Raw genomic sequence first — 26,845 nt, 5'->3', positions numbered from 1 at the left:
ATCGATCTATAGCCTGCTACCTGGGCAATAACTCACTTTTTTTTTTTGGCATGCGCTGATTGACGGACAGATGTGTCCAGGCCAGGCAGGGGATACCTACGTTTGAGCTCTACCTGGTTCTGGCTGGGTTTAGATTGCGCCAGATTCCGCCGGCTTGTTTACGAACGTCGCACACAAAGCGTGCAGGTAAAACATGGAAGCAAACGCCTCGTAGAAACATGAAACCCTTCAAAATACGGCATTGCCAGTTTGAAAATGAAAAAAACTACTGAATTGGCTATAGTAATTGGCTAAAAACAGCCTAACCCGGGTTAGGATCATGTTTATTTATGAGGAAGTATGGTTGAAACGAAAGACTCAGGATTAATCAGGGATTGTGTTAACACGTGTTCTTAAGAGATAGTTAAGAGGTACCTGGATAATTAACTTTCTGTTGAGATGTTTCATTTATTATTTAATACTTAATAAGCAAGCCTTACATTTTCCGTTTTTATTTCACACAAAACTAACCCATACGGCAACAAAGATAGTTAACTAAATTACAGGAAGATGCCGTATCTTTATGGCATTGCGGATACCAAGTTCTTCAAGAAGATCAAGACAAAGTCACAGAAAGATGCCTCAGTGGTGCTGCCGCCCTTCAAGTTCCGGCGGAACGAGTTTCTCCAGGCATGTCCGAAATATGATAAGGACGATATGCCTATTCAGTTTAGGGCTACACCTGCTCCCCTCGTGGAGCTCTGCACGATCGTGGTGGACAAGCTGCCACTGCCACCCATGTTCGAGTGGGATGACATGGACATTAGGCGCTGGATTCATAGCTACGGTTATCCTCAGTACATGGTGGGAAATAATTTAATATTTAAAAATATATATTTCCTCCAACCTTTAACCCCCAACCTCTTTGTCAGAACACCTTCCGTGTTAATATGATCACAGGCCGAAAGCTGCTCCTGCTGGACGCCTGCGCCCTGAGTGCCATGAACATCAAGGACTTTGATCACATTCGTCACATCACCTACGGCATTCGAATGCTGTTTCACTTCGAGCTGACCAAGTTCTCGTCCAGCATATCGCTGCCTGATGAGAAGCCCAACGAACTGTACCTGCTGTTCCACACGCAGACCGGCGTAAACTATGACGAGGTGCGTCGTAGCGATCTGTACAGGCGGATGCAGTTGATCCGAGAGCGTTCCCGCAATCTTGATCACTGGGATCTGCTGTACCTGTGGCTGCGACGCGAGCGGGAGCACAAATACCAGGAGATCATCGGTCTGACGCGGCGCACCAAATTGTTCAAGTGCAAGGAGGCGGTGGTAGAAAAGCGTATTCCGCAGTGCTTGGAGCCGGAGGATCTTATGTGCCAGACCTGCATGCCGCCGTGCGACTGCGACTGGACGAAGCGGGAGCTAAGGCTGCCATGGCGCTTCAGCTGCCTCACCCCGGTACTGGCAACGACCATGAGCAAGTGGAAGGACACTCAAACGCAGTGCACGTCCTGCATACCGCCCTGCGAATGCCACTGGCCACCACGCTACTATCTCACCGGCACGGTCATCAACTGTCTGCAGCACAAGTTCCCGGAGAAGTTCTGTCCCATTTTCGATGAGCGATACAAGGCCTCGGAACGTCCCAGTATCGTGGAGCGTTGGACAAGGTTCTCCATTTAGTCCTTTATTTTTTACGTAGTTGTCTTACCTAGATGTTGGGTTTACTTCGAGTCTTTGGTATATTAAATGGTTTTCAAAATAATAATAATAATAATATACCCTACATGTGTTCAATTTATAGAAATTAAATTAAATTAAACTAAAATTATTTATATGTGGACGTGTATCAAGTTGCACTTTAATAATGATTTTAACAAAAATTGTCTTTATATTTTTTTAAATTACATTAATTAACAAATCAAAACTGGATTTCTTCATAGCCTATTGTTATTCCTAATTACAATATACAAATGTTTTTAGTTGAACAAAATAGCTGCCAAAACAGAAACAGAAAATTCACAAAATTCCACAAAACTAAAGCGTTGTGAATAATATATAGTATATATATTTTGTTATATTTTTCCTAGCTTAGCCAGCCGTTTTTTAATCCGCTTGACTGATAAGCATTAGTAGTACTTTTCACACATTTTTACACATTTCTCCACTAATCGAAATTGGCCGATGGAGGGTTAACGTTAACTATCCGCGGCGATTTGCACCGATCATATAATGGATAATGGCAGCTGCGAACTGTAATCGAACTGACAGCGCTGGGAAAGTAAGAAGAGGATCAGGAGAAAGAGAAAGAGCAGGAGCAGGAGAAAGAGAGCAGAGCGGAGGGAGGAGAAAGAGAGTAGAGCGGGAGTGAGGAGAAACATGGCAAGAGGAGAATTAAGGTACAGCATAAAAATAAAAATAAAATAAACGGCGCAAGAATTTGAATTTTGCATCCCACGAACAACAAACCAAAGGCGACGACGACGACGAACGTCAGCCGAGGCAGCGGCAGCGGCAGAGGCAGTGGCAGCAGCAGAGCCCCAACCAGCAACCCCAACCAGCAAGCAGAGGCAAAAACAACGACAGCAGCATGAGCGTCGGGCAGCGCTGCCGGCGTCAGCCCGAGGAAAGAAAGAAAAAGGCGCCGTCGAGCAGGCCGCATTTTCAGTTCAGTTCCAACGCTCCGAGTGAACAGTTTCGAGTCTTGATATCGAACTCGGCTCCGACTTCGAATATCGTTCGACTCAGTTCTAGAATCGCCTGCGCTTGCGCCAGCAGAAGTAGTCACCACCTCCCGAATGCTGTTTCAAAAATAATCAACAGCTGTCCGTTCAATACTCTAAAAATAATAAAAATAAAGTAAAAGCTGTCTGCTGTCCGGGAGTGCTTCGAGCTTGCTACTTAATCTGTTCAGAAACTAAAAAATAAAAAAAACAAGAAAGGAAGCTAACTTCGGCTAGCCGAAGTTGAAATACCCTTGCAGTAAGTAAAAAAATAAAAAATAGTTTAAGAGTTTAAGTTTAAGTAAGGATTGCGGTTAGTTTCAGTAAATTTTATTTTTTTCGAAATTCACGTACTAAGCCCCCACACCACGACAAGGTCTCAATCCACGAGGGGGAAATTATAGCTAAATATGAAATATATTGGAAAATTTGTTAATATTTTCAATTTTTTTTATATATTTACAATACTATATTTACAATAAATTCTACTTATAGCCATAATTTGTTAAATAACTTAAGTATACACTCTTACAAGCTATATTTAAAAAAAATACCATCATGATGGCTATAAGGTGTTTTATATGTAAGGGCAACAGCTTCTGGAACTCGAGAGTCAGAAAATATCCAATCAATTTGGGTTTGGTGTTTTGTCGTTGCAGAATTATTCAATGACAAAAGATTATGTCCATTCAAAAATTCCTCCAAAACATCGCTCGCTGAGGATCTGCAGATATTAAAATCTCCTAATATTACCACTTTATTATTATCCATTCTGCGTACTTTTTCAACTTCAGATTTAATTTCATTTCGAAATCTTGCAATAGGAAATCCGGGACTCCTATACACAATTATAAATGACGTGTCAAGATATTTAAAAACAATCGATTGATAGGTTGCTCTGGGACTTGGCGATTTCTTTGTCTCAAAAAGAAATTGCACATTTGACGAAATACTTTGTTTAGCATATATGAGTATTCCGTTTTTCCCAATACCATTTAACCGATTGTTATCAATTCTTCTGATAATGTCGAAATCCCTTAAGTTGTACTCTTCCTGGGGAAGAGTCCAGGTTTCAACAAAACATAAAAAGTTTGCAGAACAAATAATGTTGTCATTGGCAATGTCTTCGCGATGAGCGCGAAGAGACTCAATGTTGTGATAATACATGGAGATGGCATTATCCCCATTGATCAATAATTCATACTGCGTAGTCAAGGCCTTTTCACCTCTTAAGCTTTCTAGCTCTGCTTGGACATTTGTAGCTCCAAATCTAGTTGGAGGAACAAAGTCTCCTAAAAGGAAAAGACCCGATGCGCTTGTTGCTCTGCTGCAACCTACGTAAAGCGAAGCTCGCTTAATGCCCCTTTTAAGGTGCACTGCGACTTTGCTGTAGGTTGCTCCTTGGCTTTTATGTATAGTTATAGCCTCAGCAGGAACAACAGGGAATTGTTTTCGATCAACCGAAGAATGTCCTGAGCTTCCGCATTGGAATACTCGAGCTGTTTTTTCAATTGGAGTCCAATCTGGATGATCATTTCTCCGAACTTTTGACCTGGCCATGGCACCAACTGTAGGATCTGAAAACTTAATCCAAAGTTTTGTTACTAACCTAACGTTGTTTACCATGCAGTTGTCAATCTGCATTAATTGGCCTGTTGCCCCATTTACCAGTCCATCATTTGTATCTATATTGACGGTAACCATATACTTTGCTGTTGTTTTTAGATGCAGAATATATGGCAGTCCCTGGGTTTCGGACGTTTTCATATTTTGGGCATTTCTGAGAGTTGTTTCTTTATTTCTTACTGACATATTAGCTGATTTCACAGTATCTATGGCAGTTGAAACAAACTCTTCTGTGGCGATTTGAGCGAGCTTTAAGGCGTTGTACTGATTAACCTCGTCATTGGAAGCAAATAAGTGGATTGCGTCATCCGGAACGTCGTTTGGCGTGACAACTCTTTGCCTAAAAAGCACCACATCTGCATCTGTCATGTTAGCTTCTGACATGTTATTCAAAGCCAAAGCAAATGCATGATCGTCCCGTTGCCTCATTATTTCTGTTAGCTCGAAATACCTAAAATTACTCCACAGGTTTGTGCCAGCCAGAATGTTATACGGATTTGAGATATTCTCTAGGAATATCCACCGATCTCCTACTGGGCACAGCTGCTTCAGATCTCCAAACACTATAATAGACTTACCGCCAAAAACTACGTCTTGGCTTCTAAAAATTTGTCGAAGTCTTTGATCTAAATATCCTAGCGTTTTAGATCCGACCATCGAGATTTCATCGATGATAATTAATTGGAGGTCTATTAGCTTGCAATGCATTGTGTTTATGGAGTCATTGCTTAAAGGTCTTAAAGGACCTGATGTTTGATTCACTGGAAGTGAGAAAACGGAATGAAGTGTAAGTCCTCCAATTCCAAAAGCTGCTTTTCCAGTAGGAGCACAAAGTAAGACCTTTGCAGAATCCGTTGCTCCCGGTAGCTTATTAGCTCGCCAAGTTATAGACTGATATATAGTTGAAATCAGTCTGCTTTTGCCAACTCCAGCACCTCCCCCAACATATTCATAAAATGTTTTTTTGGCTGCTATATTATGCATTACGTGGGCATAATACTGACGTTGCTTTGCGTTAAGCGACCTGGACAGCGAGCAAAGGTTATCATCAGAAACTAACGGGGGAAGTCTAATTAGTTGAAGTTCGCCATCTTCTGTGTTATTTACAGCATTGTCATCTTGGAGTATATTAACGTTTTGTCCGACGTTTGGTACCGCCAAGGCCCTAAATTCTTCATCTAGATATTGAGAGGCAGGTTCCTGAGGTAGAAGCCCATTATCTTCTCTTTCAAAATTTTGCAAATCTTGAAGAACTCTCTCTAGTTCCATATCATCAAACACATCATATTGCTCTTTGTTGCGCTTAATGATTTCATGATTATTTCTGAATGTCATTTCATTGTCATTCGAAAGAAGTTCAGTCTCTTCATTTCTCCATGGGAAGAAAAGCATTACGTGCTCTCTGAAATAATCAGAAGGGGAAGAGTTTATGCTAAAGCGAACCCATCTAAGAATTAAGGCATGCTTGCGTCTTTTGACACTCCCAGTTCCATCTAGCAGTTGGTAGCTTTGGTTAGAAATGGGATTTTGTTCATTTAGTTCCAAGTCGATCGCTTCATCATAATCTTCGTTGGACGGTTCTGATGGTGCGTTTACCTTGGAAAATTTGTACCAAGCTGCAAATTCTGCAAGGCATATCGATTCTAAGTCTCCATGCCTCTGTACGTACCGATCAAGCAAGTTTTGCTCGAAAATGTCAGTTGAGTTCCCAGGAAGCTGCTCTAATTCTCTATTAGATCGCACTATCCGAACTCTTTTATCTGGATGGCAAGTGTTTACAAAAATATTTCCTTCACTTGCCTCAGACATGTGTAAGCCTAAAATGTTGTAGGCTGCTTCTTGGGCTGATATTTCCGTAGCATTAATAAATTTGCTCCCGAGATGCTGCAACTTTCTTTTTACTGAAATATTTCCATGGCTTATTTCAGTCATGGCTTCTCGAAGCAGTTGCGACACCCCACGGTTCGATTTGTTTATGTAGTTAATTATATAACTACAACAGGCAAATGCATCTAAGATAAACTGTATATCCATGTTTGCCCTATGTAGGCCCAGGATATCCCTGTTATAAGCATTTACCAACCTATCGGAAAATTTGCGGCGAAGAAATACCTGAGGCTTTTTCAAGCTTGATCGGATGGCGAACTTGTACTCTTCAAAACTTATCTGTAGATGGGTAAGAAAGTTTTCAAAATTATTAAAGACGGCTGCTTCTTCATCGGAAGTTGACTTTAAAAGCTCTTTAATTTTTTTAAACATTTCTTTAAAATGTTCAACATTGGGTTCGTTGTCTTCTAACGGAAACAAAACCATTGTTTCAGGCATTGGAGGGTATGGCATTTGAAACCTGCAGAATTCCTGGCCACGCAGTTCTCTTAAACACGAAGAACTATGTTTATGCCGCTGATATTGAATTACTTCTTGCAATTCAGGATCGTCCCCTGTGGTTGTAATAAAACGATCAATGAAACTCACCACTTGATCGGAATTTTCTGGTCCTTCTAGCTTTGGAGCGCCAGAAAACCAATACATTCCATGAGAGTGGGGCGATCCTCTGTGCTGGAATTCTATCCTCCAATAATAATGGACCAGAGTAAACTCGCCAAAAATTTCGGAGCTTTTGAACAATTTAATTAATTGTCGAAACCTAAAGTCAAAGTATCGGGAGCATGTTACTGGGTCAGATCTTATTAATCTAGCTTTTTCGGCTGTAGAAAGAGATGCCGCTTCGTCTTCTGTAATATTTCTATTATCCAATAGACGAGAAAGAGTCACCAAAAGTTCATTCCATTTGGATTCCGCTGCGGAAAAAGTTATAAAAAAAGTAGGCAGCCCAAATTGCCTTATCATAGCTATGACTTTTTTTTTCTCAGCTTCCCAGTGAGCTGGAGCGGATCGAAGACCTTTTAGAATGTGATATCCGTCGTCATGCTGTACAAGGTTGTCAACAAACGAACTATCCATCACATTGGCAGCAGTTACGGAACCTGATTTTTTACGAAGGGCAATGGAGATTGAATTTTGAATTCGCTGCATTTCGTAAAATTTGTACATATAAAGTACCTTAGGTACTACTGCACAACGACGATCGTAAAAACGAATTTGCGATCTTGCTTTTTTTGCGTAGGTGGTTTTTGCTTTGAAAACAGCACCGCAAGAGATTGTTGGGAACGAAAGTTCTTCTGCATCTTCATCGAGGGTTAAATTAGTTGGCAGGCGCCCTTCTCCGGGGGCCAAAGCTATACGTTGAAGAGCAGTGTCATTATTTTCTAAAAGGGTTTCATGACCGCCTGGATTTAAATCTTCTTCTGGTCGATTTAATTGAGAATTGGGTAGTTGGCGTAATAGCTGTTCCACCTCCTCTCGGTCGGCTTCATCTGCGATAAAAGGGATTTCTTCTCGATCTCCCATTTGAGTAAGCCAACTCCCATTAAAAGCAATATTGTGCTTTCTGTAAAGCTCAGTGTTAACTAAATAACGAACAGCTTCAAGGACCCGAGCGGGTCGAATTGTTTCTGTCATGAAATTATGAGAATATTCTAGCTTCCTCTTAAGGTGAACCTGTATGACATGAGTCGAATCAAAGGAACGAGGAAGCGCGTTTACAGTATCAGGTACCGAAATCGGAACATTTACTACTGCACCTCTAATTCCACATTGCCTTTCATATCCTAGGGAGATAATGCGCATAAAAGGAATTCGTGGAGAAATAAGGCGCTCCTCAAGACATGTTAAATTTTTAAGGCACTCGGGGATATCTGGGAAGTCAAAGCCTTTAGAGAGGCAAAGGGAAGGTAATTTACCCTTTGAAACACTCTGACGACATGTGCTGCAAAACTGATATTTGCCGGACGGACTTGGAAATTTCCTACTTAAATAAAATGCGTTGTCAACATCTAAAGCAGGATACTTAGCAGATATAGAAATTTTGTTTAAACCACTTACCTGCGATGGAAACCATGTTCCTCCACAGCATACACAGCATTCAGTTGGTCCATCCTTGATATTCCGTCGATATTGTTCCCTCGCAGTGGCTCGGTTCCTTTGGCGTTGGCGTTCCCGTTGATCCTGTCTTTCATCCATGGAAAGTTCGGCTCTAGAAGCAATATTCCGCTGAGACTGCCTTGCAGATTCAGCCTGGCGATTTTGGGAAATAGACCTGTATGTGAGGAGCCGCTCCTCAGCCATTTCCTGAATTTGCTGCTCCCGAAGTCTCCTCTGAAGTCTGGTGTTCCGATGATGCATTGTGTTCCTTTGTTGTTCCCGTGCCCGAGTTATTGGGTTGTTCCTCGTGATTCTGTGGACCTCGGCGTCTCGTGCTCTCTCGGCCCTCCTATTTTCCTCTTGTGCCCTCCGGTTAGAGCGAGAGAGGGTGTTTTGAACCTGTTGTCGTCGTCGCTCCTCCGAGTCCTGTCTGGCGAGTGCATGCGCTGCAGCATCCCGTGCACGTTCTGGCCCGCGGTTTTCCTCGAGCGATCTCCAGGTAGCCCGAGCCGCAGTATCCTGCGACTGCTGTCGTCGTCGCTCCTCAGAGTTCTGTCTGGCGAGTGCATGCGCTGCAGCATCCCGTGCACGTTCTGGCCCGCGGTTTTCCTCTAGCGATCTCCAGGTAGCGTGATCCGCAGTATTTTGCGACTGCTGTCGTCGTCGCTCCTCAGAGTTCTGCCTGGCGAGTGCATGCGCTGCAGCATCCCGTGAACGTTCTGGCCCGCGGTTTTCCTCGAGCGATCTCCAGGTAGCGTGATCCGCAGTATTTTGCGACTGCTGTCGTCGTCGCTCCTCCGAGTCCTGTCTGGCGAGTGCATGCGCTGCAGCATCCCGTGCACGTTCTGGCCCGCGGTTTTCCTCGAGCGATCTCCAGGTAGCCCGAGCCGCTGTATCCTGCGACTGCTGTCGTCGTCGCTCCTCAGAGTTCTGCCTGGCGAGTGCATGCGCTGCAGCATCCCGTGCACGTTCTGGCCCGCGGTTTTCCTCGAGCGATCTCCAGGTAGCGTGATCCGCAGTATTTTGCGACTGCTGTCGTCGTCGCTCCTCAGAGTTCTGCCTGGCGAGTGCATGCGCTGCAGCATCCCGTGCACGTTCTGGCCCGCGGTTTTCCTCGAGCGATCTCCAGGTAGCGTGATCCGCAGTATTTTGCGACTGCTGTCGTCGTCGCTCCTCAGAGTTCTGCCTGGCGAGTGCATGCGCTGCAGCATCCCGTGCACGTTCTGGACCGCGGTTTTCCTCGAGCGATCTCCAGGTAGCCCGAGCCGCAGTATCCTGCGACTGCTGTCGTCGTCGCTCCTCAGAGTTCTGCCTGGCGAGTGCATGAGATGCTGCATCATTTAATCGTTCCCGCGCTCGGACTCGTTCACTACGCCTTCTCTGAGAGCGTACTGCGGTATCTCGAGCGCGAGCCTCCTGTGCAACCTCCGGATTCACTGAGCGGACAAAGGCATTGTGCTCGGCATTTCGGGCTCTAATTTGCGTAGCATTTCGAGCGTATTGAGCGCGACTTCTCCTAAGTGCGGCTTGGCGACGCTGCTCCTGAGATAAAGAAGATGTGCGTGGCATTTTCTTTTCGTTCCTGTTAAAAAATGGTTAGATAATATGGTTAAATGTATGTTTCTAAAATCTGAAATGTATTAAGATCGATTTTGTGCTCCGGGCCTCCATGTCCTTACTTAATATTGTTCTCATTATATTTCGATTTCCACCGTAGATTCTTTTAGGGGGTTCAGCTTGTGAGATTTAAAACGCCGCTATAAACTTAACGGCGTTTTAAAACTCAAACAAACTATACGCTGAAAAAGCTAATCCCTCTAACGATGGTATCCACAGGAAATCGAAATATATTGAGGCAAATTTTTCAAAACATGCCCAAACCAAAACTTGCTAAAATTGTGGCCAAATTTAACAATTTAAAAACAAAATGTATAACTTACCAAAAATAGTTGTACACTTTTATATATATAGAGATATATATATACACACACACACACACACTATTTGTCTTTACACTGATTAAAAGTATACATTCACACAATATAAAAATACTCGATGCACTGGTATATGTTGTCACTGTCACTGTCGTGATAATACTAATCCGCGGATTATAAATGTGCGCAAATAAATAGGCACCTTATATTACCTGTTAACAACCTTTAGGGTTAACCCTTTTGACTCTACTTCAGGTATATATCAGGTAATACGATTGGTTATGCAATTGTGCAACATTGAACACGTGTTATGTTGCTAACAGGTATCAAATTATGATTTAAGGGTTATGCGAGGGCTGCATTTATACCTGATACCTGTTTGCTTATGCAATTGTGCAACATTGATCACGTGTTATGTTGCTAACAGGTATCAGGTTATGATTTAAGGGTTATGCGAGCGCTGCATTTATACCTGACACCAACTTCAGCATGTATCCCTCGAATGTTACCGTTTCTTAACTTAATAACAGGTGACAGATATATGTATATCGGGTCTGAAATATTAACCTTTGCGATAACCTTTTAATTTTATTGGAGAGTCTGCAATTCAGCAGAGGCTAAGAGAAGTCAATTGCCAATTGCAGAATTGGTCAGATATATCTTACATCAGCTATATATGTAAATTCAAAACATATTAGTAATATAAAAAATGTGAAGCCCATATATGAAATACTAAAAAAGTATTAATTTATATTCAAAATATTAATACGCCCTTTATAAAATATAGTTGTCGGATTTTCATAATATCAATATTAAAATTTTAGAATCCTAAAAATGCCATACTCGAAGAATGTGAAATATGTTGATAATTGTCGAAGTTCGACTTTTTTCTTGTAATTCTTCGATCGTTCCTATGGCAGCTATAATATATAGTCGTCCGATTTTCATAAAACTAAATATTACATTTTAAAATAATACAAAATGGCCATATCTCAAAAAAGATAAATATTCGTTGAAAAACAAAGAAGTTATAATTTTTTTCTATATATAGTTGTTGATATAGTTGTCCGATTTTCATAAAATTAAATATGAAATTATAAAATAATACAAGATGACACTATCTCAAAAAAGATAAAAATTCGTTGAAAAACAAAGATGTTGTAATTTTTTTTCTATTAATTTCCGGATCGTTCCTATGGCAGCTATATGATATAGTCGTCCGATATTCATAAAATTTTTACCAAAATTCAGGAATAATATAAAATGGTCATATTTAAAAAATAGTGCAAATATGTTGAAAAACAGCAAAGTTATAATTTTTTTTCTAAAAATTTATCAAACATTTGTATGGCAGCTATATGATATAGTCGTCCGATCCGGCCCGTTCCGACATATATAGCAGTGAGAGCATATAGAAGACTATATGCAAAGTTTCATTCAGATAGCTTTAAAACTGAGGGACTAGTTTGCGTAGAAACAGACAGACAGACAGACGGACAGACGGACAGACAGACAGACGGACAGACGGACAGACAGACAGACGGACAGACGGACATGGCTAGATCGACTCGGCTGTTGATGCTGATCAAGAATATATATACTTTATAGGGTCGGAAACGTCTCCTTCACTGCGTTGCAAACTTCTGACTGAAATTATAATACCCTGCAAGGGTATAAAAATCCCCCGCTGAAAACTGTTTTTCGAACGCACGTGCGGTTTCTTGCGGCTTCCGTTCGTTGTTCGCTTTTGTTTTTATATGCAAATAGCCGTTAAAACAAATTATACAGATACAGATATAGATTTGTTATCCGTTTCTGCTTAACAAATTATATAATTTGCCATAAAAACAACTAACGTTGTTCGTTAGTTGTCGCTGCGGTTAAACGTCGAGTGCAAAAAGAGGTGGGTTTCACATTTAATGCAAATATTATTAACAAACCGTAGCGAGTGTGTTGCATTTACAATTATTTATTGCCAAGTGACGGTTAATTAAGCCAAAATCGAGATTATTCTGGTTTTCTAATGAGGTGTTAAAGGGTTTTTAGGGAGTAGTGAGAGTTTTAATGTTGATTAAAGGATGATTTATTTGCAAATGAGAGTGAGTGCGTGTCTTTAAAGTTGTAATGTAAAATATTTAATTAAATAAAAAAAATCGTTTTTAAAGCTTTAATGTAAAATATTTAATAAAATTAAAAAATTGAATGATAATTATAATTAAACAAAATTTGAAACGGTTTAGTTTTATGGTTTATACATACAATAATTTCTATGCTCTATTAGTTTGATGGTTTTCTTAGCTAAAAAGTGAGTGATTTTCTTATAAAAGTGACATAAATTTATATATTAATAAATAAAAGTTCTTGTGTTATAAAATTAAATAAAATAAAATATAAGTTTTATAGGTTAAGACATTTATTTAACACAATTTATTAAATAAAAAGTTGATTTTTTACTTGAAATGAAAGGGTTTCGTAACTATTAATATTCAAATAATAATAGTATTTATTTTTTAACACTATGAAAATATATTTTTAATAAAATATAATATTTAACTAGTTAATCAAACAGTTAAGCTAAATACAAATTACAGTAATTTAAACTGTTTTTGGTAACAAAAATTTAAAATAATACAAAAATTAATAGTTAAGTTTCCCTCTAATTAATTATCAAACTATTAACTCATAATTAAGTTTCAATCGTGAAACCAAGATTAACGCAACAGTTGCGATAAAAACAACAAAAATTAAACTAAACTAAACAGTGAAACTGATACATCATCAACCACATTGTGGGTTCTCTGTAAACAAAAAAAAAAAAAAAAAAAAACACGCAAATTAAGCAATTATTTGTTGTTCCGATAAATGTATACAATGTTGTATTGGCTTTTCGGTGACTAATAATATGGGTTATAGCCGTATAACAGCTTTTATGCGAGATGCTGCTGACCTCCCTCCTAGTCGAGGAAACTGCGAGAAAACTCAGCCCAGGCTAATTTTTATACGGGTTTATTTTGTATATAGAAAAGTCGGAAGATGATGACGTGCGTATATAGAAGTCGTATATAGTCAATGCCCACACAACAGATGCCGTTTTTCATTGGGTTAATAACATACCCAATATTGTCCCAGGCAAGGACAATAATAATTTGGTGTGTCCTTGCCTACATATGGGTATGGGTGTCTCTTGTACACATGCGGGTGTTGAGTGTGTTTTGTTTTATTTCTTTTTTTGTAGTTGTTGCCTAGACGCCAGCAAATATTTGCACCACAAATTGACTAAAACGACTCGCGGTGTACAAACCAAAACTTAATTGATTGGACCAAGTCGTCAAGTTGCTAGGCACTGCTGACTTCAGTCCTAAGTTTGTATGCCACGTGTGTGTCTGACGATAATTAGCATGCAGCAAATCGCATAAAGCTAACGAATTTTCCACCCCGGGAAATTTATAGCGGCGCCAGCAGATATGAACAGGGAAAGATAGCAGAAGTTGGCAAGAAAATATGATAGAGGGATTTTATAAAAAATATATATATATAAAGAGGAAGGTTTTAGAAGCTACAAAATTTCGTTTGTTATTAAGAATAAAATAGGAACATAACTTAAAAATTATTTTATAATATTTTAACATGCACTAAATTAATAATATATAGTTATAAAGTGTAAAACAGTCGATCTTAAATCTTCAAATGGGGGTTTTCTTGGAATAAAAAATATATTTATTGTAGATAAAATTCTTCCCCTTCTGCAATTCTTAGTTATAAGCTTAAAAATTACTGTGAAAATCAGAGTCTGAATCATAAAAATTAAGAGCCTGTCAAGCTGATAGCTCTATCTATATTTTTTCGGGGATCTTTTCCCTTACCAATTTTGTCTAAAAAAAAGCCAAGTTAGCACAACTTCCACTGAGTGTCGTCCGTGTGTGTTCCCCATTCTCGTGTCTCAATTATATTTAGCATTTTCTCTGATTTCTCGAGGCGGCATATATTTGAAGACGCAGACGGGAACGATAACGGGCCATGCCGGCGATAAGAGCTGGAGAGGATCACGGTCAGGGAGGGGGAAATCCGGTATAGTTATGAATGAGCTAAACTAAGCAGTCTCGGTCTGTGATATAATTGCCTTGAGTCATGGGACAGACACGCCGCCACTTGGACCTCCTTATTGGTGGGCACATTCAGGTACAAACACGAGACACCACCGGCGATAAGATTAGATACCGAAAATCGTTTCGGTTACTCCGGAAAAAAGTTTCATTAACTTTTCAGACTATTAATATATCGTTCGATTTGGTTTTTTTTTCTCCAGATTTTTATCTTATTTCGTTTTCAATTTAAAAGACAATTTGCTGATTTCTGGTATATTTCCATTTGCAGAGGCAGACGTCATGTCCAACACGGAGAAAGGAGGACTGCACAGAGTGCGAAGTAAGTAGATAAACGTGTAAATGATATCACCTGTGAAAATTCCCAAAATGCCAGTTAGAATACAGGTGAACTTCTATAGATGGGAATAACGTATAAATTGTGAAATTAATGTTTATTTACCTTCATAACAGAGCGAACTTTCCAGAATTCAATTTTGTCATATATAAATGATGATACTTAAAAAATGTAGTAGTGTTAAAATTATTGGTGCTTCTAAGTGCACATATTTTAATTTTAAGTCTTCTTTTTTAATAGTAAAAAAAATTATTTGCCTTTCAAAAGCTTTTAAAGATGTACCAACATTTTAAAGATAACAAATGATCCTGAAAGACTTTAAATACATAAACAAATCATTTTTATTTTAATAAAAAAAGTTTTAATTCTCTTAATTATAAATATAAGTTATATAACATAGTTCTGTTAATTAGCCAAGTTAATTTGCAAAATATATTCCAACCTGCTGTCGTGGCCACCGAAAATGCCAGAACAAAGTGTCAGTTAACCGCACCGAAGCCGCAGCCGAGCCCCTTTTTTTTGTTGTTGCCTCTAGACGCGCATCGATAACAGGGCCCAGAAACCGCACATGACGACATTGTAAAAAAATATAGGAGAAAAATACAAAAATGGGGCGCGCCATGGTCACCAGTTGGCCAATTGAATTGAGATTCGGTTAACATAAACAAATTGAGCAGGAGAAACAGTTGGCTTCACGGTTTGATGACTATTTGATTGGTGTCAACGAGACAAGTCGAATTGAGGTTACAAATCAATTGGGCGATGAATGTGAAGGAGGCTGGCTCATTTTGATTGATAAATTCAATGCTGATTGAGTATCGCTTTTCCGCTAGTCCTTTTGTGGAGGAAAAACTAAGGGAGGGAAGTTTTATATTGGGGCTAGGAGCTATATTTCTGGATATATTTCATTCAAATACTATTCTAAAAATCATCAGGAACTAAATAGAATTTTAAAAATCCTTGTAATTTCTGTAGTTTTTGTATTTACTCTGGGAATAAAATATATCCATATAAACCACAAATAAATTAAACCAAAAGCTCTCTGATTATGTTATATATAAAATCCATATATCAATATAATTAACCCACCTTTATCGTGGGCTATTGTTGAAGGTGCGATATGCGTAGAGCCCTTTCTGTGTCAATCTAAAAATAGCCAGAAATGAAATCGTTACGCCCTCTGTCCGTCACCTTGTCACACTTTTTCGGAACGGACTCCGCCACCGATCTTTGACATCGTAGATATATATACATATCTACATACGTGTATATCCCATCCTGTGCGTGACACTCCTCCCATGTCCGAAGCGGTATGACATCGATATGGACTATCGCCCACGCCCACGCCTGGTGACTCTCCAGTTGGTCGCTGCGCAGTTGGTCGACCTCATGACGCCATTGTTATGACATTTCCGAGGAGCAACTCACTCGCATAAACTATGCAAACAAATTAGCGCAGTCACGCTAACTAAACACACTGGAAATGCTGTCAATGAAATCGGCGTTATTCCGCATGGAAAGTTTGGTTCATGGACTTAATTCTGAGTACAGTACGTTTCGCAATTAATTGTCGATTCAATTCGATTGTTGTTGTAGCGAAATTTTTAATAGTCCATCAGCTATGGTCATCCGACTGTTTACTGTTTAATTCGTACATTTGCTCATGAGCTATTTAGCACTTTAGAGTCAGACAATCAGCCAGACAGGCCTAGGAGGGGGAGGAGTCTCTGTCAAGTGGGGGGCAGTGGGTGCTCGATCGCATGCCCGAGTGCACATTCCGTCGACCCCGTGAACACACATTGTTGGGTTGTAGATAATTCGAAAAGCTCTAACCAAAAATCAAAGCGGGCAATTAGCAGGAGGCTAAAGTCATGGGAGCCGGTGCAGGCAGGTGAGAAATGCGTCTGACGAAACGCACTTTATTTCGGAACAGTAATAAAGAAAGGCTTTTGAAATTTGTAATTTTCTATTACATTTAACATACAGAATATGTACCCATATTTTTAAATATTTATCCTCATTTTTAACAATTTTAAATTCGAAGATTTTATACAGAAAACTATTCTAGTCTTTAAATTAAAAGTTAAACTTAATGAAATGAAATGGACGGCTAAAAGAAATATATACAATATTATTATTTAATAAAATTTCTTGGAAAATTGTATTAAAGAAAAGTTGAATAAATTATTTATAAAACCTAAACTCTCCCTAATAACTATATAAAAACAACTGTATCTCAGTTTATACCATGTAATTACAGGGAATTTAAACAGTTTGTTTGTGAAAAAACTCAGTTAAAGTGATTCAATTAACATTTAAAATTTAAATTAAAATAATGCAATGCAATTCGTTTAGAGTATTGCCATTCATTACAGACTCGTGTAATTTGCACCCACGCCCCAACCTTGCCCTGAACTGAACTGTAGATATAGCAATTATACATGGCTAGGTGTGATTCATGATAGACTTTTATGGTTTTTTTAGTATTAATATTATTGATTGGCATTGTACTTTGTTTAGGTTGACGAAGGTGCTTAAGTGATTTAGAGGATACGATAAAGGAGAAATATAATAAATGAAGGATTTATAAGCGGAAAAACCTTAAAGGTTTTGGTAAATAAAGAATAAAGTGCTTTAAATTAATAAATTATGATTATAAAAATGAATTGCTAAATAAGCAGTTCTTAAAATAATTTTCTTTCTCGTTGGAAAAATATAAAAGCAATGGAAAACCTTTTAAATAAAATATTTTAAACGTTTTTTGTAAGGCTAAAAATCGTCAAGTAAAAACCTATTTAAAATCAAGTGCTATAATTGGTGGGCTCTCAATTTTGTATATTTTTTGCCACTCTAAAAATGTTATTCACCTTAAATATTTTACACTAATTCGAGCAACAAAAAAAGCTTTCAGAGGCAATTTAATATATTTGTTTTGCGTACTAAATAAGCAGTAGTACTTAATTTTCTAGGGAATAAGTCTAGTTTGGTTTAGAAACCGAAACAATTCCCCGCCGAACTGCTTATCAGAGTTCCCCCTGGAGGAATGGCATTAGAACTCGCATTTGAATCCCACATTTGAATCAGTGGGGCCGGGCGGGTATTCACCCATGGCAACAGACTTCGGGTCGTCACCGTCGTCTGGAATTAATCAAACAGCTCCCAGGCTAAGCCCCGGCCACAAGTAATGAATAATGAGCATGTGCTTTATTCATTCCGCTTCTACGATAAATTGTTATTAAACTTTTGCCAATATGACGCTGTGTGTTTGCTATACCCTTCAATATATATATATTGATGAATGACATGAGAAGGCAACTCCCAACGTTCGATTGTTCTGTCATTATGGTTAAATATGCATTAATTAAGACACGACAGGTCCAGTTTTTGTTTTTTTCGTCTTTCTCAATAACAAAAAATTGATTTTAATTGACGTAATTGAATTTCTTGGAATTTTTGGAGTTGTTTACGCTGAAATTGTAAGGTTTGTACTGCAGTTTGCTTGTAATTTCAGGTTGTACTCGGGTTTTTTTCAGTACTTCCGTTGCACATGGCACACTTTTTAATGGCTCTATTTAAAGGGGCGAACTACTAACAACCAGAAATTTCAAGTATGCCGGCAATTATGCGTCGCTAAATTAATCAAACGATCTGGTGTGCCCTCAGACAGTGGAAAACAATGCTGGCTTTGACCCACGAGACCCCGGGGAATAATCGAGCTCTCTCGCCGGACACTTGTCTGAATGCGATAATCAACGAAAAAGTTGAGACGAAGTAGAGCTTCCATTTCATTTTATTTAATTTCATTTCATTTCCATTGATAAGTTACCGAAACCCATAATATTTTTATACACTCATGTTTAAATATAGTCCAAGTCCGGCCCCTGGTTTGCCAAGGCAAGGCGTGTCTTAGTTTTATGAGCTTGGCGAGTGCCAAAGTTCAGGAAATAATTATAGTTTTCGACTATTGGCGAAATAGCACGCTGATAGTGTTTATGAATCCCAGAAAACAATAAGGCCGCCAGAGTCCACTGAACGAACGACGACGACGACGAGCCCCTTTTTATATATTTTTTTTTTTTGCCAGCTATATACTATATATATGCATATGGCTAGAGATAGAGAAGGGGCAGTTGGAGACCCCGTGACAAGTTGTTTACAACCTGTAGCTCTTCATTAGCCCGGCACGTGTGTGCATGTCTGAGATACGGATACGTGGAGTGCAGAGGAAGTGACAGCTTCAAGATACATTTATGAGGAGGGAAAAATAAGCATTGCTTATGCTGGTTTCAAGAGGTTTCAGAGGCACAGGGAAAAATTAGAGAGATTCTATAGTTAAGAAAGATTTTATTTGGTATTTTTGAGATTGGAAATAAAGGAATTTTCTAGTAAAGAACTTGTAGAACCCCGATTATATTTCCTTTTTCTTATATATATCTTATGATAAAATTCCTTACAATTCCTATCTCAAACTTTATTTATTACTGTGTAACAAATACTGAGAATCAGAGATTAAGATAGTGCCTTTTATGACGTTTACTTTGGCGAATTTACAGCTTTAGAGTCAATAAAAGATTTTTGATTTCCTGCCAGAGAAACAGTCTGCAAAGCCAACAATTTGCCAGACATTATCATCATCAGTCTGGGACGATGTTGTAAATCTATATGAGATTGCACTTTGGCCGCAACAAAGCGCGACAAGTGCAATTGTAAATTTCCATGGAAGATTTCTCTCTGAAAGGCAAGGAGCGACGGCGTCGAATCAAATCTAGGACAATGCTGTGGCACTGGAGACCCTTGGAAAGGCCAATAAATCTCACACAATGCAGCTGGGAAATCACCCAACAATAAAGTGATAAGAATACACACAGACGGACAGACAGACAGACACTCGAAGAAGGGTGTGTATGGCTTTAACAAACAGCAATTGGCACGATAATTCAGCAATTAATTAGCTTATTGCATTGTTGAAGTAGAACCAGTTCCACATGAACATGGCAATTGGCCAGGCAAACAACACAAGGCGCACACGACCACGAAAACAAACAAAAAGCGCTTGGAATGGGTATTGGAATCGAGAGTCTCTAGCATCTAGAGCCTAGAAGCCACTCGATGTGAACGAGGCCAGTTCCGTAAATCAGTTAGAAACGGAAATGCAGTTAGCCAGCATAACAAAGCCAATAATTGCCGCTAGAAGGCGACAGGCGGCAATGTCATCCAACCGACAAAACAATGTAGTATATAGGTATAGATATAGACAAGTGTACGTATGGTCTGTCACGAGTTTACAAGTACAGTGCATTTTGCAGTATTTTAATTAATGGAAAGCTATTAGTTTTAGGATTATTAGTGCCAAATCTAAGGTGTTTTGGCAATTAATTAATGGATTATTAATAAATGATATTTGTAATTATAGGAATTGGGACTTATTTTCAAAGATGTGATATTGATTTTAATATGGAAATTATTAATCAAATGAAAATTATTAGAATATTATTTAGAAAGCAATATCTTGGCTCATTTATATAAATTAAAATAGTTTTTGGTGCATAATTAAATAATAATTGATGACTATTGTTGATATATTTTATTTTAACAATGTTTTTATAATCGTTAATAAAATATTTTCTTGGCTAGCTTGCTTACAAATATACATCATATATAGTCCACAACGATTTTCTCTTAAATAAATTCAGACAGCTCACAATAATCGATCACTACATATATATCTATACTATATAGAGTGCATACGTTAATGGACACAATTCGCAAAATGACCTTAGATGCTTTAATTTCCGTTTATTTCGCTGAAGGTCTTTGTGATCATTCTTAAAGATATTCCAAATAAAAAACCATATGAAGCCCACTGTAAACATGATCAAGTTTTCCATATGCCATTGTAAAGAATATGTTTTCTTAAATAGATATTATTTGTTAAATATCAGTGACTAGTAATCGAGAACTTCCAGTAATAGCAATTAGTGTATCTACCATATGTGGGTGTGATGATGGTGCTGCGGCTAGAAAACAGATCAGAAAAGTGGGCTCGTGGTTGGCGCGCCTTCGCCATAACTCATACGCAGCGTTGCCAGCGCCTGTCCCAGTCCCCAGTCCCATGACAAAAAATTGACTTGGCACCTTGACAGAATAGTGCGCATTATTAGTGTGACGTCGATGGACGGACTTTTAACCGAATTTCACAACAACGACAAGGCTGGCAAACAGGAACGTCAGTGGAAAATTTTCATGGGAGGCCCACGCAAAAGTTGAGGACATTCCACCAGATCACATGCGATTTTGTATTATTTCTTTTTTTCTTGGCGAAGAGAAAATATATAAAATCAATGACGATATAGGTGGTTAACTTTCACCGCCACTCTCACCCGGTTCCCCCCATTTTGGCGGTGATTTGTGAACCATTTTTGAAGGTCAGGAATCGTGAGAGCGAACAGAGAACCAAGAGCTAAGAGTATGGGATTATCGGAGGAGGGTGTGTACCCAGTGCCCGCATTCAAAGATCTTGCCTCTATATAAAAATAGAATGCCGAAAGTGTAAAGGAAAGCGGCAATCTACACAGATAAAACAGATAGAATATAGCATACTATATAGAATAGAAGAAACGACAGACGAAAATGTACTTAGAAATGTTTTAAAATTTTGCATTTGCGTCAACTAAAAGTGCCGGATATGCGTATTTTTGAAATAATTTAAATACAAACAAAATATCACTCATCTTCCCTTCAAGTGCTGAGTTTTAATTAACGAATTTGTTGAATAATTCGGCAGTTTCCCTTCTCGAGAAATCAATGAACCCCAAATTCACTTGTTGCCTCGCGCCATAAAAATTAAAGTAATTCCAGTATCACGTTTTCGTTTTTTTTTTGCCAGCTATTTATAAGTTTCTGCCCTTCTTCGATGGGGTCTCTTTTTTTTATGTATTTCAGGGGAACTTGTTTCAGCCAATAAATGCTTTAAGATTCAGTGCGAAAAAAAGTGAAAAAGATCTTTAAGTTCAGGCTCCGCTTTCAATGTTTAATTTGAAAATTCCCAGAAACCGTTTGTCAAACCCAAATATTGTGGAGCTTTTTTAGCCGGTTTTGGGTTGTAAACATCAAGCTTTAGCCTTCGGCTAATTTATTGCCAAAAAAAAAAAAAGGAGAAGATGAACTGAAACAGAAACAAAAAAAAAAATAGTTTTTAGCGGCAAACAAAAGAAATCCAAAAGAACAGTTCGAGGCGACAATTAATCAAGAGGCCTTTGCTCGGAGGCAAACGAGTTTATTATTTGAGCTATTAAAATTCTTGGAAGGAGCTACGACTCTGGTGACTAAGATCTGCTTAGAGAAAACCCTTGATGAGTTCATTAAGATAAATTAGAGTCCATATACAAATTTAATTCCATCAAATTATCAACGGGATTGCCTTTTTAATTAGAAGATAATTTAATAAAGTTGGTTAACTGGAATGAAACTTGAATATACTTGAAATATCTTCATACATTTTGTTATTAATTTTTAGAAATTGAACCTTAGTTCTTAATTTGCTGAATTTGTATAGAACTCAGTTTTTTATAATTTTCGATTCATAATAAAATCCTCCCTGAAACTGGAATCCATCCTTGGTAATTTGCGGCACACGCTCTTTTAGCATCGGTTTTTTGTTTTTAGTAGAGGTGTCAGGTGTCAAGACATGCCCCAGAAATTAACAGAGACCAATAAGTCGTTCGTTAATGATCTAAACTTTCCCATTGACGTAGACCCAAAAAACTCTAAAAACTCTGGCTTCGATCCTAATCCAAAACTGGTCGAAGTTGGTGTTATATATCTGAAACCTTGCCGATTTTTTGCGTTGTGTATTATTTCGGGCACGTATTTCTGGTTATATGGATTTGAGAATTTATAGCAAACATGACTAGTTATTTTTGTATTTTATTCTTATTTTTTTGATGGCTCAGTTTCGGTTATTTTCGAGTGCTAATTTGAATACAAGTTGAGTGTGTCTCGGTTTATTGTTGCGCCGCCGCTTTTGATGGAGCTCGACGATGTCTAGACTAGAGTGCTGTTTTTTTTAAACCATTTTGCATGACATTAACATGATATTGAGGCTATAATCTGCTACCTGTGGAGGGGGTGGGCGTGTATACCTGGCCAGACAGCCGATAGACTAGCCCCGACTGGACTAGTCTGCTGTCCAGATGATAGCGAATCTCCAGCTGCCGCTGGGAAAGTCGTCTGGAGCGAGTTTATCGCCGATCAATAAGCCTTCGGTCAGATTATAAATTTACACGAAAAATAATACAAAAACCCAATGGAGTTCAACGGCACTCGAAATTTATATATTTTTCGATTCCGAGCAATGCACTTTGCCACTTAATAACCGCCCCAAAAAGAGAGTCCGCTGACACTCAGCGAGAGATGACAGGCGGAAAGCGGCCGGCAGTGATTATGGGTCGCCACTTAATGATCCTCCTGAATATAAGTTACAAAAAGCTGATTCAACTCCAAGAGTCGCTGCACCCACTCAGACAGTTTCGATCCTCAAATCAAATTCATATGCCTTTCGGTGTGTGTTTTGCTATTGAGGTCACATCCCCGGCAGAGTTGTCACTGCGATTTTATTGGCCCATTAGTTGCGGGTAATTAATGCGTTTATCTGGGCCTGGTATCGTGTAATGAAAACAACCGATTACATCAGATAATTATAGGTTGGGGTGATCAGGGCGAAACCTGATAGCATTTTAGTTTTACATGATTGTTAACGAAATTTTTGTAAGGGTTTATAATGCGGATTTAAATGGGAACGATTTATGTAGATTAAGGTGGCGTTTTTTATTGGAGTAACTGGATTGCTGATGATTAATTTTGAATTAAAAACCCATATTAATTATCTCTATTTCGATTTACATGATTGTTAACAAACATTTTTTAATGGATTTATATGAAGAGATTTACATATGTAGGTTATTCTTCTCAAGTATTCCCCGCTGTCATATGCTAAGTAAAGCCAAGTTTTGTTATCAGAAATTGGGTTTGCTTCGGTTTCCAGTGGCTCTAGTCAGTGGCCTGATGTTCTCGTTCGCTTTTGGAAATATTCCAATGGCGAATTTTAAGTGTCCAACCTTTTGGACGACCCAGAGTCTCGGTTTATATTTTTGCCAGTAGCAATGCCCGCCGACCTTGCTTCATACCTTATCTAATGCCAACTTTCTTGCTTCTCTTCCAGACTTCCTGTCATGCCGCCAAGTGCTGAACCTGCTGACCATGCTCGGCTTCATGCTGAACTATGCCCTCAGAGTCAATCTTACCATAGCCATTGTGGACATGGTCCGGCCAAATGTCACTGCCTCCTCTGGTAATGGAACTCTGGCGGGGAATGGCACGACGGGTAATAGTTCCTCCTCCGTCACCACATCCAGCCCGGATGGCGTGGATGTGTACGAAGAGCGCTTCCCCTGGGACACTTACCAGACCAACTTTGTGCTGGGCTGCTTCTTCTGGGGCTACATTCTCACTGAGCTGCCTGGCGGTCGCCTGGCTGAGCTTATTGGCGGTCGCCGCGTCTTTGGACATTCCATGCTGTGGGCCAGTCTGCTGACCCTGATCACGCCGCTGGCGGCGCACATTAACTATGTGGTTTTGATTGTGGTGCGAGTGGTGCTTGGTTTCATGCTGGGCGCTTCCTGGCCAGCCATTCACCCGGTGGCCGCCGTCTGGATTCCGCCCATGGAGCGCTCCAAGTTTATGTCTAATATGATGGGTAGGTTTTTTGACTCTTTTCTTGTTTGTTTAATATTTATTTGATTTATTATTGTTATATCTTATAGCCTCCTCTCTGGGCGCTGCCATAACCATGCCCATCTGCGGCTACCTGATCTCCGTTGCTGGCTGGGCCAGCGTCTTCTATCTGACAGGAGCCGTGGGTTTGCTTTGGTCCTTGGCCTGGTTTACCTTTGTTTATGAGACTCCTGCCACACATCCCCGCATTACGGCCGAGGAAAGGCGTGAGATTGAGGAGGCCATTGGCACAACCACCTCCAAGAAGCGTCCTAGCCACGTGCCCTGGGGCCAGCTTCTCTGCTCGCCCGCCGTCTGGGCCATCATCATCTGTCACGGCCTGGCTGTGTTTGGCTTCTTCACAGTGGTCAATCAGCTGCCCACGTTCATGTCCCAGATCCTGCATTTCGACATCAAGCAGGTGAGTTAATTGACTGACAGTTGGACTTTATCTTTACTAATAATCAATGACCTTCTGCAGAACGGCCTGTTCTCGTCGCTGCCTTATCTGGGCAAGTACGTCATGGCTGTGGCCTCGTCCTACCTGGCTGATTACCTGCGCAAGAAGGGGACACTGAGCACGACAGCCACCAGGAAGCTGTTTACGACTTTTGGTGAGTGGAAAATTAAATAAATGAGAATTTATAAATAAAGTAAATTGTGGAAAATTAAGGCAGAGTTTTGGTATTAAAAATATATAAGATAGAGTCTTGCAAAAGGATTTAATTTTTGTGTTATTAAGCCAAAGAAAGTGCCAAAAAATTATAATTAAAACAATAAAAATTAAAGGTTTTATGTTTATGGTTTATGTTGACGTTTTTGTATTAAAAGCCTTTGCTAATAATTTCATTTGTTGATATATAACTAATTTGGCACTTAAATATTACTTATTGACTAAGCCAACAAAATCTCATAAATTCTATGCGACGTTTTTCTTGGAAAAAACGCTTTCAAAAAACCTAATACCAGAGCCAAAATAAATAAACTGCAGACTATAAGTAAAAAGAATACAAATATATATAAGTTCAAGTTCAACAGAAATAGAATTTTGTGCTGGCTCTGGTTAAGGAATTATTCCTAATTTAAATAATTATTTTGTTTTGTAAAATGCTAACAAATACTTTTACTATCATCTTTAATAAATAGATAAAATGTTCTTTTAATTACAGCTCTTGTCATTCCCGGCCTGCTGATGATTCTGCAGGTGTTCCTAGGCTATGATGCCACTTGGTCTGTCACCATCTTCTCGCTAGCCCTGTTTGCCCATGGAGCTGTTACTGCTGGCTATCTGGGCAATGGTTTGGATATTGCACCCAACTTTGGTGGTACCATTTTCGGACTGGCCAACACTCTGTCCTCCTTTGGTGGTTTCCTGTCCACGTGGATGGTGGGGGCCCTCACCTACCACGATGTAAGTTTAATTCTCCAATAAACCCTTGGGTATCTTTATTAATTTGTATATATATTTCCATATTCTCCAGAAATCCTTCCATCAATGGCAAATTGTTTTCTGGATTTTGGGTGCCACCTACATCTCGGGAGCCGTGGTCTTTGCCATTCTTGGCAGTGGCGAACTGCAGCCCTGGAACAACCCACCAGAGCGCGTCAAGATCAGCGATGTTACCCAAGAGGAGGGTGTGCCGCTCAAGAATGAAAAGTGAAGAGGAAACTCTCAGTGTGAAAATGGCAAGAAAAGGAAAACCAATGCGAGCTGAGCATCCCACCACCAGCACCTATACACATCATCCGCACAAGTTATAGTTGTTGCTACCGAGCACGTCTGAGATTTACGAGGTTTTCGTTTTTTCCTAACCAGGAGAAAAACATGAATGAAAGACATTATTTTTTAGAGATACTGTGCGAGGTTTCTTCAAACAAAAACTAAAAAACATACACACAAAAACTCTCATACAACCAACACTGTACACCGATGCCCATGTCTGCTTTATGGAAATTGACTATATTTATAAGTAATATTTACTTTAGAGCTAGCTCCGCGAGAGCTACTTACGTCTATGTCTGTAACTGTAACAATATGCATATATATATGTATATATGTATCTGTAGCCTAAATGATTATAGTATTCTGTATGTCCGCAGAGAGCATGGAGGAGAACAGGATCTGCTCTGTGCTCGATATGTTTCGTTTAATTTATATTAAAAAGTAGCCCCAACTATGGTTTAGCTTAGATAAACAAAAAATACAATAATTATGCAAGTAGCAGAAATATAAATACATACAGATACGCCGATAGTGTAGCTAAGTTGATATTAAATCATAATATAACTTTGTACTATACTTTGCTTATTTATGTAATTAATTTAAACATTTTCTAAGTTCATAATAAAAAGTAACTCGGAAAAAAAATGAAAAGAAGAA

The 26,845-nt window shown here is 39.1% G+C and overlaps 2 protein-coding genes across 3 annotated transcripts; both read left to right on the top strand.

The window, feature by feature from the left end:
- The first annotated feature begins 455 nt into the window (after nt 1-455).
- On the top strand, nt 456-1,754 carry LOC108085432 (uncharacterized). Its single transcript, XM_017182028.3, has 2 exons — nt 456-843; nt 912-1,754. Exons 1-2 carry the CDS (start codon nt 550-552, stop codon nt 1,668-1,670), a joined length of 1,053 nt encoding a protein of 350 aa, XP_017037517.1. The 5' UTR covers nt 456-549; the 3' UTR covers nt 1,671-1,754.
- Nucleotides 1,755-2,646: 892 nt separating this feature from the next.
- LOC108086267 (sialin) lies at nt 2,647-26,845 on the top strand. Of its 2 annotated transcripts, none has more exons than XM_041775608.2 (7): nt 2,647-2,969; nt 14,629-14,679; nt 23,915-24,448; nt 24,516-24,886; nt 24,947-25,079; nt 25,635-25,876; nt 25,947-26,845. In XM_041775608.2, the coding sequence occupies exons 2-7, from the start codon at nt 14,640-14,642 to the stop codon at nt 26,124-26,126; spliced, it is 1,500 nt and encodes a 499-aa protein (XP_041631542.1). In that variant the 5' UTR covers nt 2,647-2,969; nt 14,629-14,639; the 3' UTR covers nt 26,127-26,845. The 2 variants fall into 2 exon arrangements, with proteins under 2 accessions (XP_041631542.1, XP_070143244.1); XM_070287143.1 differs by lacking the exon at nt 2,647-2,969 and adding an exon at nt 11,961-12,157.

This window comes from Drosophila kikkawai, chromosome 2L (genome assembly GCF_030179895.1).
Source record: "Drosophila kikkawai strain 14028-0561.14 chromosome 2L, DkikHiC1v2, whole genome shotgun sequence".
Taxonomy (NCBI): Eukaryota; Metazoa; Arthropoda; class Insecta; order Diptera; family Drosophilidae; genus Drosophila; species Drosophila kikkawai.
The sequence above is the reverse complement of the archived record's forward strand: the minus strand, read 5'-3'. Positions and strand labels throughout refer to the sequence as shown.